The sequence below is a fragment of the Sceloporus occidentalis genome, unplaced genomic scaffold (genome assembly GCF_023333645.1).
Source record: "Sceloporus occidentalis isolate IW3139 unplaced genomic scaffold, rSceOcc1.0.p SCAF_1, whole genome shotgun sequence".
NCBI lineage: Eukaryota > Metazoa > Chordata > Lepidosauria > Squamata > Phrynosomatidae > Sceloporus > Sceloporus occidentalis.
The window spans coordinates 231,339,383-231,354,186 of NW_028316981.1; the positions used below are offsets into that span (position 1 = coordinate 231,339,383).

Here is a 14,804-nt window from a genome sequence, read left to right on the forward strand (position 1 = left end):
ATTTCTGACTTGTCCCCTTTGCTTCAGTTCCTCCTTCTTTCCTCTTTTCTTCAGTCTTCATTCACCAATTACTTTTCCTTCAGTTCCTTTCAGAAATGGCCATCCCACCCCCCTCCACGCTGGAGGCTGTGGAGCTGGGATGGGCTTTTTGCTGCCCTCCTACTGGTGGAGACCAGGGCAGTTAAAATCATGCCATGGCTTGTTGCCATGGCATGAGGCTTTAGGGGGTGTGGTTAAGGGCATGCTTTGCCTGTCATCCCCTGGGTGTCTCATTCCTGGATTAACCGTCGACCCACCCACCCGCCGCTGGTATAGTGTGAAGTTTCACTTGGTCGCCTAGGGGCCATGTAGGAATTTTTGCCCTTTTCCATGGGGTTTTTCGCCTACACCACACTGTTTCCAGTGGCATAAGGGAGATTGGCTGAGGTGGAGTCACAATAATACATGATTTGGTTTGAAATTTGTTGATTCTAATTGGACATATTTATTTATATTTTGCATAAATCTTTGGATTTGATCTCGGCGAGCACCTTGGACACCCTACTGGGTGTTAGGAAAATTTCTGGAAGCACCTCTACGGGCCTTGCGACCTGGGGGCTGGATGAAAGGAATGGCCCTTGGGTCTGGCTGGAAGGTATACCCCGACTTGTTTAGTTAACAAAATATATAAATAAAAATAAAATGCATTAAATTTTGGGCAAAATAAGGATGCATCTACACTGTAGAAATAATGTAGTTTGACACAGCTCTAAATGCCCTAGCTTTATCCTATGAAATCTTGGGATTTGTAGTTTTACAAAGTCTGTAGCCTTATCTGCCAGAGTGCTGGTGCCTCACAAAACTACGCATCTCAGGATTCTGTAGGATGGAGCCAATGGCAGTTTAATAGGTGTCAGATTGCATTATCTTCACAGTGTAGATGCACCCTAAGTCACTGCACTGTAGAGATTCTAATCAGACCAGCAATTTTAAAAATCCTGTCAGACTTTCCCAGCATTCAACCATAAAAAATGGCTATTTTTCAGCCATTAAAAAATAAATTTTGTAGCATTCTTTTTTTTTATCCCTAGTCTTAGTTTTCCTGAGATCCAAAACACACTTTAGAAGAAATAAACTAGTTTGAGACTTCTTTGGCTGCCCTGGCTCAATGCTAGGGAATTCTTGGAACTGCAGTTTTATGAGACATTTAGCCTTCTCTGTTGTAGCTCTGGGGCGACAATAAACTACAGTTCCCAAGATTCTCTACCATTGAGCCTGGACAGTTAAAGCGGTCTCAAACTGGATTATTTCTACAGTGCATTTTGGGCCTATGATTTAGTCCAGTTCCTGACTGTAAAGTTTATATACACATTTGACAAGAATTTATTAAGAAGTTCAAGTGCACCAATTCTTATGCCTCCACTGGAAGCCTCTTACAATGAGGCACATCCAAACCCTCCCCCCCCAGCAATGCAAAATTAGTATTTTTTGAGGAACAGAACATTTCACCCCTAGATAGTGGTATTTTAGCTCTTGAGTCAGTATAACTCCGGATAAAAGTAGAGGATGAATCTAACAGGTGAGCAGCTGGGTCAGAAAGGAGGAGCCCTTAGGCGCAGATGCTTCTTGGGAAAAGGTGATTCCCATGGAAGAGTCCTCCAAGGAGGACTGTGGAAATATCTACAACAGAGTTTAGGCTGGAAATCAGGTTGCTGAGGTACATAAGTCTCAATTCTTCATTGTCAGGGCTTCTGGAAATATTGTCTGTCCTGAGTTCCTGCAAATTTTCCTCTTGTATTGATTTACTTGCTTTTGGGACTGGCTCACCCAGAAACAGGTATGATACAGATCTCCATGGGCTGATTAGAGCTCCACTTTAAACTTTGAAACAAGCAATACAGAAAGGTTAGTACTGTATATACTGCAATTTGGCTGGTTCCAGATTGAAATATAACACTGAAGAAAGACTAGTGATATTGCCAGAATATCACAGTAAGCATTCATCTTTATGTAGAAATAATAAGAAATAATAAAAATACTATTGACCAGTCAGCTTGACATCATTACCAGGAAAGGTACGAGGAAAGATCATTAAATCATCAGAGGGATTTAGAAAGTAATGCTGTGGTTACTAAGAACTAGCATTGGTTTCTCAAAAGCAAGTCATGCCAGATTTTAATTATCTCCCTATTTTTTGGAAAGAGTTTCAGTCTTGGTGGATCAGGGGACTGCTTTGGATGTAGTATATGCAATACAAGGCTGCATCAACAGCAGTATAACGTCCATATGGAGAGAAGTCATAGCACCACTGTGTTCCACTTTAATCAGACATCACCTAGGAAAACATATCTAGTCCTGGGCACCATAGTTTAAGAAGGATACTGACAAGTTAGAATGTGTTCAGTGGAGTGGAACTATGGCGGTGTGGAAACTGGATATGTTTACCTTGGGGAAGAGAAGACTGAGATATGATGTGATAGCTGTCTTTAAATATTTGAAGGTATAATACAGAAGGTGGAGCAAGTTTATTTCCTACTGCTCCAGAGGCATGAACAAATGCATACAAATTAGAAGAGATTTCACCTAAACATTCAGAAGAACATCTTGACTGTAATAGCTGCTAAACAGTGGCTTTGACTGCTTTGGAAGGTGATAGATTTTCCTTCTTTGGAGGTCTTTAAACAGAGTTTGGATGGCAATATCTCAGGAGTGGTTTAGCAATGCTTTCCTATGCATCAGGAATTTGGACTAAATAGATGTTGAAGTTGCTTTCAGCTCTATGGTTCTATACTTGTTGAATGGCAATGCCTCAGGATGGGAGGATATGCAAGGAGGATTTGCGTCTATTTCATTAGTGATCCATTGTCTGCTGGGAAAGCCCCTGACTTTGAGTGATGTTTATTTGCATGTGCTTTTGATTTTGGTGTTTTTCAGAACTGGTGGCCAAACTTTGTTTATTTTCAGGGTTTCTTCTTTCCTGTTGAAGATGTCCAGGTATTTGCGGATTTCAGTGGCTTCTCTGTGCATTCTGACCCGATAGATGTTGGCATGGTCAAGAATTTCAGTGTTTTCAATTAGCATTTTATGCCCAATGTGGTTTATAACATGTTCTGATATTATTGATTTTTCTGGCTGGTCCAATGTGCAGTGTTTCTCATGTTCCTTGATTCACGTTTGAACACTGCATTTGGTGGTCCCTATGTAGACCTGTCTGCAGCTGCACGGTATGCAGTAAACTCCTGTGGCTGTGAGAGGCTCTCTCCTGTCCTTCACTGAGCGGAGCATTTGCTGGATTTTCTTGGTCAGTCTTTAGATCACCTGGTGGGTGTGTTTCCTCATCAGTTTTCCTGTTTTGTCTATCACTCCTTTGATGTGTGGTAAAAATACCTTCCCTTTGGGTGGTTGTTTGTCTTCACTCCTATGGCTTTTTCTGGTTCTGGCAGCCCTTCTGATGTCTGAGCTGGAGTAACCATTGGCCTGTTGAATCCAGTCTAGGTGCTTCAATTCAATCCCTGGAGTGGTGTTCTCTCGGGTAAAAACATAGTATTTTTGTTATTTGAGGTATTTCCATATTCATGGGGGCTTCTGTGCCCCTAATCCCAGAGAATGTGGAGGGATGAGTGTACTCTTTGCTTATCCTTCATTAGCAGCAGTGGCAAAAATAAATAAATAAATTTTAAAAATGGCAAAGTGAAGGCATATGTAGGTGTAACATATGAGGTACTTTTTGTATTGCCACTCTTTTGTCAATCTAGATTCCATTCCTACGTTACACCAAGGTAAAGTTACATTGACCTTCCCTAAAGGAACCAAGATTTTCTGAGCTGTTGATCAGTACAATGTATTTGTTTCAGCATTTTTAAAAAAATAAACAAATGTACTGCTCTGTCCCTTTCAATATCCTTCATCCCCTGGCTATAGTATTCTCTCTATAAAAAGTTAATTTCAATTTTTTTGTACACACACAACTTTTACATGTATTATTTTTTTTACCCTCAAGTGTTTTTTGGTAGAAGGTATTGCTTAAGCTATGTTCAACACTATGAAAGAGCAGCCATTTGCTTATGAAACAGGACTTTCCCAAGTATTTTTCATGCACTCTTATTCTCTGTATCTTTTTGTACATTTTGTTTCACAAATTACAAATCCCTACTTTCCCCCTTAAGTTGCCTCAGAAGTGGATTGGTACTTTGGAAGTCTGGATCAAGTGTTTCCTATTTTACTTTCAAAATACATCGCTCTTGATTAACATTTTGCTGTTGGAAGTCTGGAGTAAAACATGTTTCAGGAGCATACACATGGGCTTGTTACTCAACAGTTTAAAAGCAAAGAAAATTCCAGCCACTCTATTCAGCTCTATTTTGCACCATAGTTTGTTCCTCAATGAGTAAGGTCCAAACTGAGGTTAAAGTATGTTGTAGGTCAGGACTAGAGCAGAATAACTTGACAGCATTTGTCTGTATCTCGCCTTGTTCATATCCAATGTTCCTGGCTTCGTCATTCGCATGACTTCACTAGTAGTATTTGGAAAAAAGCACTTTCTCATTCCAGATGTATGTGTTTTCACAGCCTGAAATACTAAAAGCTTGCTGTAGACATACAAGCTATCAAAGAGGTTTTGCTTAAAGGCCAAGGGGTCACCAAGGGAACATATTAGTGTATTTTCTGGCTAGTTAAAGTCATGACACTATGAAAGCATGCAGGGGAAAGAAGCATTACAGGGCTCCAGGTTGCGTAATGTCGACGATAATGAAAGCCACTTGGGGCACAGTGCCAAAGACTTTGCTACTGTTAATAGCTTATGTCTGTGGAGATTGAACAGAGCATGGTGTTTAAATATCTGTAAAATACTTCACCTTTATTTCTAGCCTGCCACTATGTGGCATAGTGGGACATAGCTTTTCCTATGCAAAGTTTCCCAAAGTTACCAAGAATGTTTTTGAAACAATATGTTGAAGGTAGAAACTTCATGCCACATTAGAAAGAAGAAGAGGAAATACCACTCAGTTGGCTTTTCATTCCTCTATTATTCAATGGGCTTGATTTGTTTTACATTCTAGACTTCCTGAATAGCAGTTTTAAAGCTGAAAAAATTACAAGGTGAATGGGGTAATTGTGGGGGGGGGTCATACTTTTCAGTTTGTTGAGGTCATGTGTGTCTTTCCCCCATCTCTGCCTAACTGATGTGTACAATAAACTGACTATGACTATATGATTTTGTGCCTAGATTAAAAACTATACCATGCATTGCTAAATATGATCACATCTAGAATCTGTTCAGATGTACAACCTGTACTTGTACATATCGGTAGCAGGCCACACAAAAATAATACAACTTGTTCATGCACTCACATCAAGATTGCTTTCTGGCAGTGTTTTATAAATATCCTTGGCCACCATCCACATTTGTAAAACATCACACATTAAAAATTTATTGCAGTCTTGTCTATAGTTGCATCAAGACCAATTTTGTCCAATTCAGGAGTATATATGTTGGATGGTTAATGCAGAGTGTGAGAAAAGAACCAGGCTGAAGAAAGTGAGAATTGCAGCTGTTTTTGCAATTATAGAAGTACAAAATAAAAGAACAGAGAATTCTTAATACGTTGTTTCTACTTCAGAAGCAAGTCATGGTAACGCAGAATGCCAAATTCTACACACATATTTTGATAGGTAGAATTTCAGAAGTACAGTATTCTTCAGCATACATTGAAGGAGAAAAAGAACTAGTTAGCCTAATGAATGTAAACCAAGGGGTGAAACAGATGGGCCCCTTCCAAAGACCATTTGAGGCTGCGGCAAACACACGCTGCTGCCCCAATCTGCCTTGAAACCAGCCTAAAAAGGACCGGCAAAGATCCACTCCTTTTTCAGCCAGAGAAAAGGGGGGATTTCCCCGCCCCACTGCAGTTCCATGGTGGTTTCAAGCTGCTCTGGTGGTGCCTCATATAAATGCTGCAGTACCAGAGCACCTAGAAGCTGCCTACATTTGGGTGGCTGCCCAACTTCTGGGCAGCTTCATGGCAGCATGGGAACATGCAATGTATAAACACTGTGCTTCCAAGTTGCCCAGAAGGTGGCTTTAAAGGGTCTGTTCTGGCATCATGGTGAATTGAATAGACTGTCTAGATTATTGCACTACACTCTTATAGTCCTGCTATTCTTCTTTAACTGCTTGGCCTGCCTCCTGTTGCATTCTGGGATCTGCAGTGTAGGGAGGGGCATTTAGAATTCTCAGCCAGAGAGCTTTTAGGCCTAACTGAATTATAAACCCCAAATGCAAGAGGAGGCAGCCAGAACAGTAAAAGTGGAATAGCAGCACTGTAAAAGTGTAGTGTGGTAATGTGGACAGTGAAGATTTTCAGACCAGTGCTGAAGTGCTGGTAAAACACAGCTAAAACGTTTAGGAAGTGTGCATGTGTGAAGCTTGATAATGCTTCCTAAACATCAGGAAATCATTGGCTCCCTTCCAGCATCCCTTAATCATTTGGGAAGAAGCAATTTCCTATGAACAGAAACTTTGGGTTCAAAGGAATGTGCCTTTCCTGGAACAATTCCAGGACGCTGGAGAGGAGCCAATGAGTCTCTAAACGTTTTAGCTGCGTTTTACCAGCTGGTCTGAAATGAGTGCCAATCAACATAAAGGTTAGATACCTCAAGGCTCTCCCATGCATTAAATGAGAATGGCTACCATTTTGGGTTAGAAGAATAGGAATGATAGCTGCTTTTAGCTTTTAATGCCCTCCTTTCTCCTATAAGGATGGGTCTGCCACTGAGCCACATGATATTTTCAGTCCAAAGCTATTGTCCACTGAATGGGAATAGAGATTCCACACCAGTTACTCCTTCAAATTCCCATCTGAGAAGGAGGGACATGTTTAGACAGCATGTGAAATGTGGGGAATAAAATCCCATCAGTGTTTCCTTTTCTTCCTTTCCCCCTTTGATTGGGTCATTTAATGGAAGGAAAAGTCAGATGAGGGTCATTTTGAAGTTGTTGGTTTTTTTTAAGTAGCACATGGATCTTCTCTTTGTATTTTTTTCTTTTTCTTTGTCCTCATAATTTCTTCTAAGTCTCAGTTTGGCTTGTGAGGATACAGTTTCTCCATTGTCTCATTTCCCCTTGTTTTCTTGGGATGATTTGTGCCGCTTGATCAGTGAGTAGGTGGCATAGCAGTAAAGCAAAGAGAGATTGTGGTAGATCCCTTCTGATGGTTTCTGGGGTGGATTTTACCTTGGAGTGTTGTTCCTAGAAGTTGTATTTCTCTCTTGCTAGTAGTGGTGGAACTCTGATGAGTTTGTCCAAAGGCTAAACAACAGTTTGCAAGAGGCCCAGAGTTTAGACCCAGCCCCACCACCTTCTTGTAGAACATTTTGCTGGAGAATATGCCTACAGCAGGCTGGGGAGGGGACAATTTTTTCTGTTAATCAGCTGGGCCTTCTGGCAATGCCTGAGACTAATAGCCCTGAATCTCTCTTCATAGAATGCAACAGAAAGGGCCTTGGAATATCCTTTCCACCGTGCACGAAATAAAGAGCAAGCATGACCATTGTAAACAGTAGGAACTATCTAAAGATTTATAGGAAATTATGAGAGTTGTGAATGACAGTTGAGATGATTGCACTCCATTGAAATCAATTCACATTACAAATTATCCATATCTGTTCATCCCTTCCCATTTTCTAGACGTTTCTGTTGACTAATTTTGTTTATTATTTTGGAACTGACCTTACAGTTAGACAGTGTGACAATGTTTTGTTAAATAATGGATTTGGGTTGTTATGAGTGGTCAGCAAAATGTTCATAGAGAAAGGCAGGGTATAAATTAATTAAATAAATATTATTGTATTATTGTACCAGGGAAGGTGGGAGGTGCTTTTCTACCTCATGTGCCAAAATAACTTGACTGGTTTTAGCTATGCAATTTGACATGGATAAGAAAGAGGCAACATTTATGTTTTTCCTTTAGCAGCAAAATATTTTCAGCTGGCTGTGAGAGACTGAAACTGTCTTTTGATCCAGTAAAGCAGTGCATGTGCAAGTATATCTGAAATAGCCTAGGAAGGAGCATGCACCTCCTTTGCCTCTTTGCAGAGGAGTCTGATAGGCAGCTTGCAATATTTGAATATCAGGATATAACCTTTGTCTATTTGCTTGGACTGCTAAAACAAGATGTATAAGGGAAATAGTTTTATTTTCATGTTTCAACACATTTCAGAATATGAACATGCAAGATCAGCTTTTAATAAACTTCAAGACTAAATTTAAATAAAATTCCATTGGAAAGTGAGAGGCTGATAGCTCCCTGTGGCTATATTAAATGCTTCCCTTTTTAAAAGTTGCATTATCATCCATTCAGTTGACACAAAACTCTTCATTGTACAATTGAACTGCAGGATTTTTTATTTTATTTTATTAGAGTAAAGACCTTGTTTGAAAAGGTCTTTGCTGCAACTCACAATTTTCTTGTTCATTACTCTCTGAACCATTTATTTGCTCATTAATGTATATGAGCATTCTTTAGAAGTACCATTTGAAAACTGGTGCTGCCGGTATTAAGATTTTTTTTTTGTCGACAAGGCCATCACTATCTGGAAATGGTCTGATCCTTTGTCATCACTCTGTCAGATAGGTACATGCAGAAAACACTTTTCCATCTTCTGTGATAGCATTGGAATCATTATTGCAGCAGTTGGCTCTGATACGCTTGCACAGACACAAATTGAGTCCGACAGGACTGATGTCTCATGGACTTTGCTGTCATTTGAAATGCTGGCACAAAGATGGTAGTGGTGAAAGAAAAGAGATGGTACTTTCAGTCTATTGCCTATGAAGGGTCCGTGTGTGTGTGTGTGTGTGTTTATAGTAACAATAGAATCAAGAGTTGATTTTGATTTCTGACATCTTGTTTTTCTCAAGAAAATATTACTTTTTGTTCTGTGCTAGTATCACTCACAAATTTGGAAAAATCTGTTCTCTACAATGGTTATATTATTTTACTTCTTCCCTTTTCATTTTCATTTTCATTTTTCCTTCATGCAGATAACCTTTGCACCGTGATACAAATACTATTTTCTTTATATTGTGCTTATTTCAGACCTAGAAAAGCATACTTCTTAGCAGTATGATGAATCCCTAATTAAATGACAGACTTCAAAATTTCCTGTTGGCAGTGGGTGCATTTTCGAGTTTTGTTTCCAACATAGCCTTGGAAGGAGTAAAAATAGTAGGGCAAAATTGATTCCTTCTTAAAGGCAGATGCTCACACTGTATTATTCATTAGTTCTTATACAAGATATAAAATTAAACTGACTGAACTGGAATATGGAATCTTTATTCATAATTTATTTGTGAATTACATAATTCACATATAGTGGTAAATCAGAGAGGAAACAGTAACTTTGGGTGGGTAGAGAGAAGGATTTTAAGATGCCAAACCAGATAAGACTGTTGAATTAATCCTCAAATACCAATATCCTAGCCTAGCAGATAGGGCATTAGGAAGAGAAGCAGATTTAGCTCTGTCATTCTTACCTGATGCAAGGAAATCAGCTTCCAATATGTTGCTTGTTAGCAGGCCTTTGTCCTAGAGGTTGAATCCTTCTCTAAACCCTTCTTTAGAGTATCTGTATGGCTTATTCCAGTTGAAGTATTAAAGTGGGACTTCATTAGGAATGACAGCTCAATCTCAATGGTACGCTGCTAAGAAAAGAAAATATGTTGAAGCACATGGGAACACTTGATCAGAATGTGGGTTGCAGGATGCCTTGCAAAAGGATGTTCCTTGGCTTTGGCTTTTTCTTTTTTCTTTTTTTGTAATCACTGTTAAAATGTGCAGCTCTTGAGGTATTTTGCCAGGCTAATCCCAGTCTTTGGGAATGGAATCTAATGCTTTTATCTTGCCTGTTAAAAATGTGTTTGTTTTTGTATTTTCAGAGGAAGAAGCAAAAACATTCTGAACATCTTTCTCTCTCTCTTTCTTCCTCTTTGCAGGCTTTGAAAATTCTTCATCTGGAATTTCAGATTGGAGAAACTCGCAGTGGCTTCTAAGCCAGTGACCGAAGCCGCCAAAGCATGCTGGTGCCAAACTGTCGGATGATGCATATAGCCAGGCCAGTAGTAGTGCTCCTGTGCTTTCTACTCTGTGCTGATGCTGAAAGTAAGCTCCCTTTCCTTTCCTTTTTATTTATTTCTCTCCCTTGTAAAATAAAATAAAATAAAATCTTGGCCATAATGAACAGTTTTGTTTTCAGTTGGCACATTCGGAGGGCCTCTGAATAAGCTTCCTTTTGACTCAATCTTGAGACACTGTGGGATCCTCCTTGGCTCTCAGCCAGTGTTTGAAAGGGATTATTTACTGACTTCCTTACTATTTTTTCTTCTTGTTAATACCCTTTTTCTTATGCATTGGAGGGTTCCGACTGCTCTTTATTTGTTTGTTATCCATCATTTCAAAGAGACAATGATAGCAAAATTGTGTAGCCAAAACAAAACCTAACCTAGCTTGCCAGAAGGCAAACATCACTTAGTCTTATTAGGTATTTTTCAGTTCCTTGGATATTTTCTTTTCAAGTTTTGGGAAATAAACAATGCGGCGTTCAGGCCAATTAAAATTCCAGGTCCTTTGTGTCTGTCACAGCAGCTGTTCTAATGTATTATTCCAACAGCTGTCGTGGAATACACGGTTTGAACAAACCAAGCAGAACTGACAACTTTGAGGCTGGGCTTTAGAGTGTGTGTGGAGACTTGGGTGTACTGCAGGCACCTAGGTTCTAAGTCTGGAACTCGTGGTTTGGTACTGTAGGGTTTTGGTCAATTAGCTTGCCAATTAATGAGAAGATAATATCTCCTTTTTAATTAGGAAATCATTAGGTCTGCCTTGTTTACATGTGTTCTTTCTCCCAGCTGTTCTCTGGTTTTCTGCAGTGGGGATGGAGAGCAGCTTGCTTGGATTTGTTGTGAAGCACATGTATCGAGAGGCAGGTGTGTTGATATATTTTGGTGATGTCACTTAATCTTGTAATGTTTTCCACTGACAGCTTCTTTGGGTTAATTTTAACATAATTAGTAATGCTTTGCATTAATAGATTAGATTTTTATTTGGATCTCATGAGTATCCTGTCTGTGGGAACATCAGAGGGGAACCTATTATCTATGCAACCTTTCTATATATGAACCAGTGGATAGCATTACTGGACAACAATTTATGCTTCCGATCCTTTCAGAAATTTTATAATGGCCTTGTAACAGCTTTGTACATACATGCTCATGGGGATTTCCTCATGTGTTAAGTGGCCGGGAACTAAGATCACAGCTCAGTGTACAGCAGTGAGCACCCATTAACTTTAGTTACCGTATATACCTGACTATAAGTCAACCTCATGTATAAGTCGAGGGCAGGTTTTGGGGCCAAAATTATGAATTTTGATATGACCCATGTATAAGTTGAGGGTAAAACTTAGGGGCATGCAACAAAGGATGTAAAGAATGAAGGAAAGGAAAATGATCTCAAAGAATAGTTCTATTTTCTTATCCAAGTATTCAAAAAGGCCAGAAGCAGGACCAGAGTGGAGAGAATAGAGAAGGTTGGTGCTTCTTTTAGGTTCTCCTAGGATGAACTAAGCTCTTACCTTTTGCCACTCTACTCAGAGAGGGAGATGGATCCTATTTTGAGTTAAGGTACAGGACTTGCATTGACCCATGGATAAGTCGACCCAGGTTTTTTGAGTCAATTTTGACTCAAATTTCTAGACTTATACATGAGTATATACAGTACTTGCCTTTTGTTGTCCTTGTAGGTCCTTGTTATTCAGGCAATTTGTGAAGATGCCTTCAGGAAGATGGCCTTATATTGTTAGTGTGCTTTTATTAATTAAAATTAATGCTAATGAAGGGATGTCTTGATCCTCTTAATTTTTGTTACTATGTCACATAATTATTTCTGTTCATCTGATATAAGAATTGAGCCATGCACAGTTATAGCACAGTCTGAATTTTGTTTGAGAGAACCCAGATATCAGTGACACCAATGCTATTGTCATTAGGATTGTAGCTTGCCTTACTGTATATACTCGACTATAAGTCAACCTCATGTATAAGTCGAGGGCAGGTTTTGGGGCCAAAATTATGGATTTTGATATTTTGATAAGGGTAAAACTTAGGGGCATGTAATGAAGGATGTAAAGGACGAGGCAAAGGAAAACAATGCCAAAGAACTTATAAAATTCCAGTAGATATAATTATTCATGCTGATACTAAACAGTGGATAGATAAGTGAGTAGAAGGGGGTCTGTCCTTCCAGGGCAGATCTTTCACCAGGGGATGGTTTTATATATATATGACTTAAAGTAGAGTACTTACATTAACCTGTGGATACATCAACTCAGTTTTTTGGGGTTAATGTTTTTAACCTTATTTTTTAGACTTATACATATGCAGTAAGTTTATCTATGTAACATAAAACTATTTATAGACAGAAAGCCTTGAAATAGTTTGCTTTGTAGCTTGTTTTAGGGTGACTCTGTCCCATATAACACCGTGAAAGTGAATTAAATAGCAAAAGCAAATACTGAAAACATACATATTTGTAGATTAATGACAGTGGAAAATGTTGGGCCTTTTCCAGATAGTTAATGACCAGCTGGGATGCTTATGCATAAGGTGAAACCAAGGACATTGTAATACTTCAGCCAGTAAATATGTAGCAGTGATACAACTTATCCTTTATATAATTAGGCATTTTAAAAGTACTATAATTTTTTTTTAAATAATAAGTATACATATTATTTCAAAAATTATAGTATATATAAATATTACTATTATAAAATGAGAAACTTTTTTGGGGGGACTAGGCAAAAATTTTGTCACAAATCAGATAAAACTGTAAAACTGTATTTGTTTGGTGGTTGTTAAAATGAAAAAAACCTCTTGTTTTCCTGTAGTATGGGGAGGTACTCCTTCATGCTGGGTCTAACTCCTCCCTTCAGCTTCACAAGCAAAGCTTCTGATTTGTCAATCATCTTTACCACTCGAAGGCTGCACCTGCACTGAAGAAATAATTCGGTTTGACATCACTTTAGCTGCCATGGCTCAGTGATATGGAATTCTGGGAACTGTAGTTTGTTGTGGCAACAGAGAAGAGGGTCCTAACCTGGGTTGGTGTGGGGATGAGTGGACTGTAAGATGCCTACTTGGTGATACACCATAGACCTGCTGCCACTATGGCCCTTAACCTTCCTCTGCTACACCCATGTGGTCAGGCATCCCCTTTCCAAATCAGATGGTGAAATGGTGGTCTTCTCAGTAGATCCAACATTGGGGGAAGGCAAAGGGCATGAGCTATGAGCTAACACAGGCTAGAGCCTATTTGAAAGCCTACTCTGTGGCAATGTGGGCAGCAAAGAAATCATTTTTGCTGCCAGCATTGCATCTGCAAGGAGCTGGCCAGCAGAACTGTTCCTAGTGGTCAGGAGTCTTTTACACATTCACCCTCAAGTAGAGGATGCAGACCACTCAGAGGCTAGCTGTGAAGAATTTGCATGGCATTTTGCAGATAAAGTCACTCAGATCTAATCTGATTTGGATGCTACAGTTGATACAATGTCAGCAGATGTAACCTTGGCTCCTGTCGGTCCAGGGTTAATGGATACTTTTCAACTTGTGCAGCCTGATGATGTGGACAGGATCCTTGGAGAGGTAAAAGCCACCACATGTGTCTTGGACCCTTATTCTTCTTGGCTTATTAAACAGGCCAGAGGTAGATTGGCTGAGTGGGTAAAGGAGGTAATCAATGCCTCCCTACAACAAGGCAGAATTCCATCCTAAAGGAGGCTGCTGTGAGACTTCTGCTAAAAAGGTCATCCTTGGATCCCACAATAATGAATAACTATCAGCCAGTGTCTCACCTACCATTTCTGGGCAAGATTTTGGAATGTGTGGTGGCTTCTCAACTCTGGATGAAACAGATGATCTAGATGCATTTCAATCTGGTTTCAGACCTGGCTATGGAACAGGAACAGCCTTGATCACCTTGATGGATGACCTACACAGGGACCTGGACAGGGGGAGTGTCTCCCTGTTGGTTCTCCTGGACCTCTCAGCAGCTTTCAATACTATTGGTCATGGTATCCTTCTGGACCGCCTCTCTGGGATGGGGCTTGGAGGTACTGTTCTACAGTGGTTCCGTTCCTTCCTGGAGGAGCAAACTCAGAAGGTGGTACTGGGGGACTCCTGTTCGACCCCCTGGCTATTGACCTGTGGGGTCCCTAAGGGTTCTGTGTTATTCCCTATGCTGTTCAACATATACGTGAAACTGCTTGCATCTCATCTGCATGTGCAGAGTTTTTTGAAGGGTGTGTCTTTGCTTTGGCCAGGAACAGTCTCTCACTTCCTTTCTGCATTTTTCTGAAATCTGCATGTGGTTCTGTGTGCTCTGTCAGTCCATGGGTAGTCATGCGTATTTCATAAGATCTCTCTTTTCCCCCCTCAAATTCTACTTAGACAAAAACTAAGAGTTTTCATGACTTAGCTTACAGTTGTAAACTGTTTAGAGAGTGCTTAGTGCAATATGAAGCGGTATATAAATGAAGCTGCTATTGCTATTGCTAAATTGGACTATACAGCAATAGCATAGCATGCACCTTTCTATACTGCTTATCAGTGAACTCAGCACTCTCTAAGTAGTTTACAATCTGTAAGTCAGTTGCCTTCAACTAGCTGGGTACTCATTTTATTGACCTATGAAAGGTTGGAAGGAGCCCTGGTGGCACAGTGGATAAATGCCTGTACTGCAGCCACTCACTCAAAACCACAAGGTTGTGAGTTC

General features: G+C 39.8%; 1 protein-coding gene across 12 annotated transcripts in view; it reads left to right on the forward strand.

Annotated features, from left to right (window-relative positions):
• PTPRD (protein tyrosine phosphatase receptor type D) overlaps window positions 1-14,804 on the forward strand; it is a 1,452,104-nt gene that overhangs the window by 1,094,126 nt on the left and 343,174 nt on the right. For all 12 annotated transcript variants that reach the window (XM_089489811.1, XM_089489739.1, XM_089489757.1 and 9 more), the window contains one exon: window positions 9,974-10,139. In XM_089489811.1, coding sequence (XP_089345937.1) covers window positions 10,055-10,139 — 85 coding nt within the window. In that variant the 5' untranslated portion in view covers window positions 9,974-10,054. The remainder of the gene's footprint in view (window positions 1-9,973; window positions 10,140-14,804) is intronic.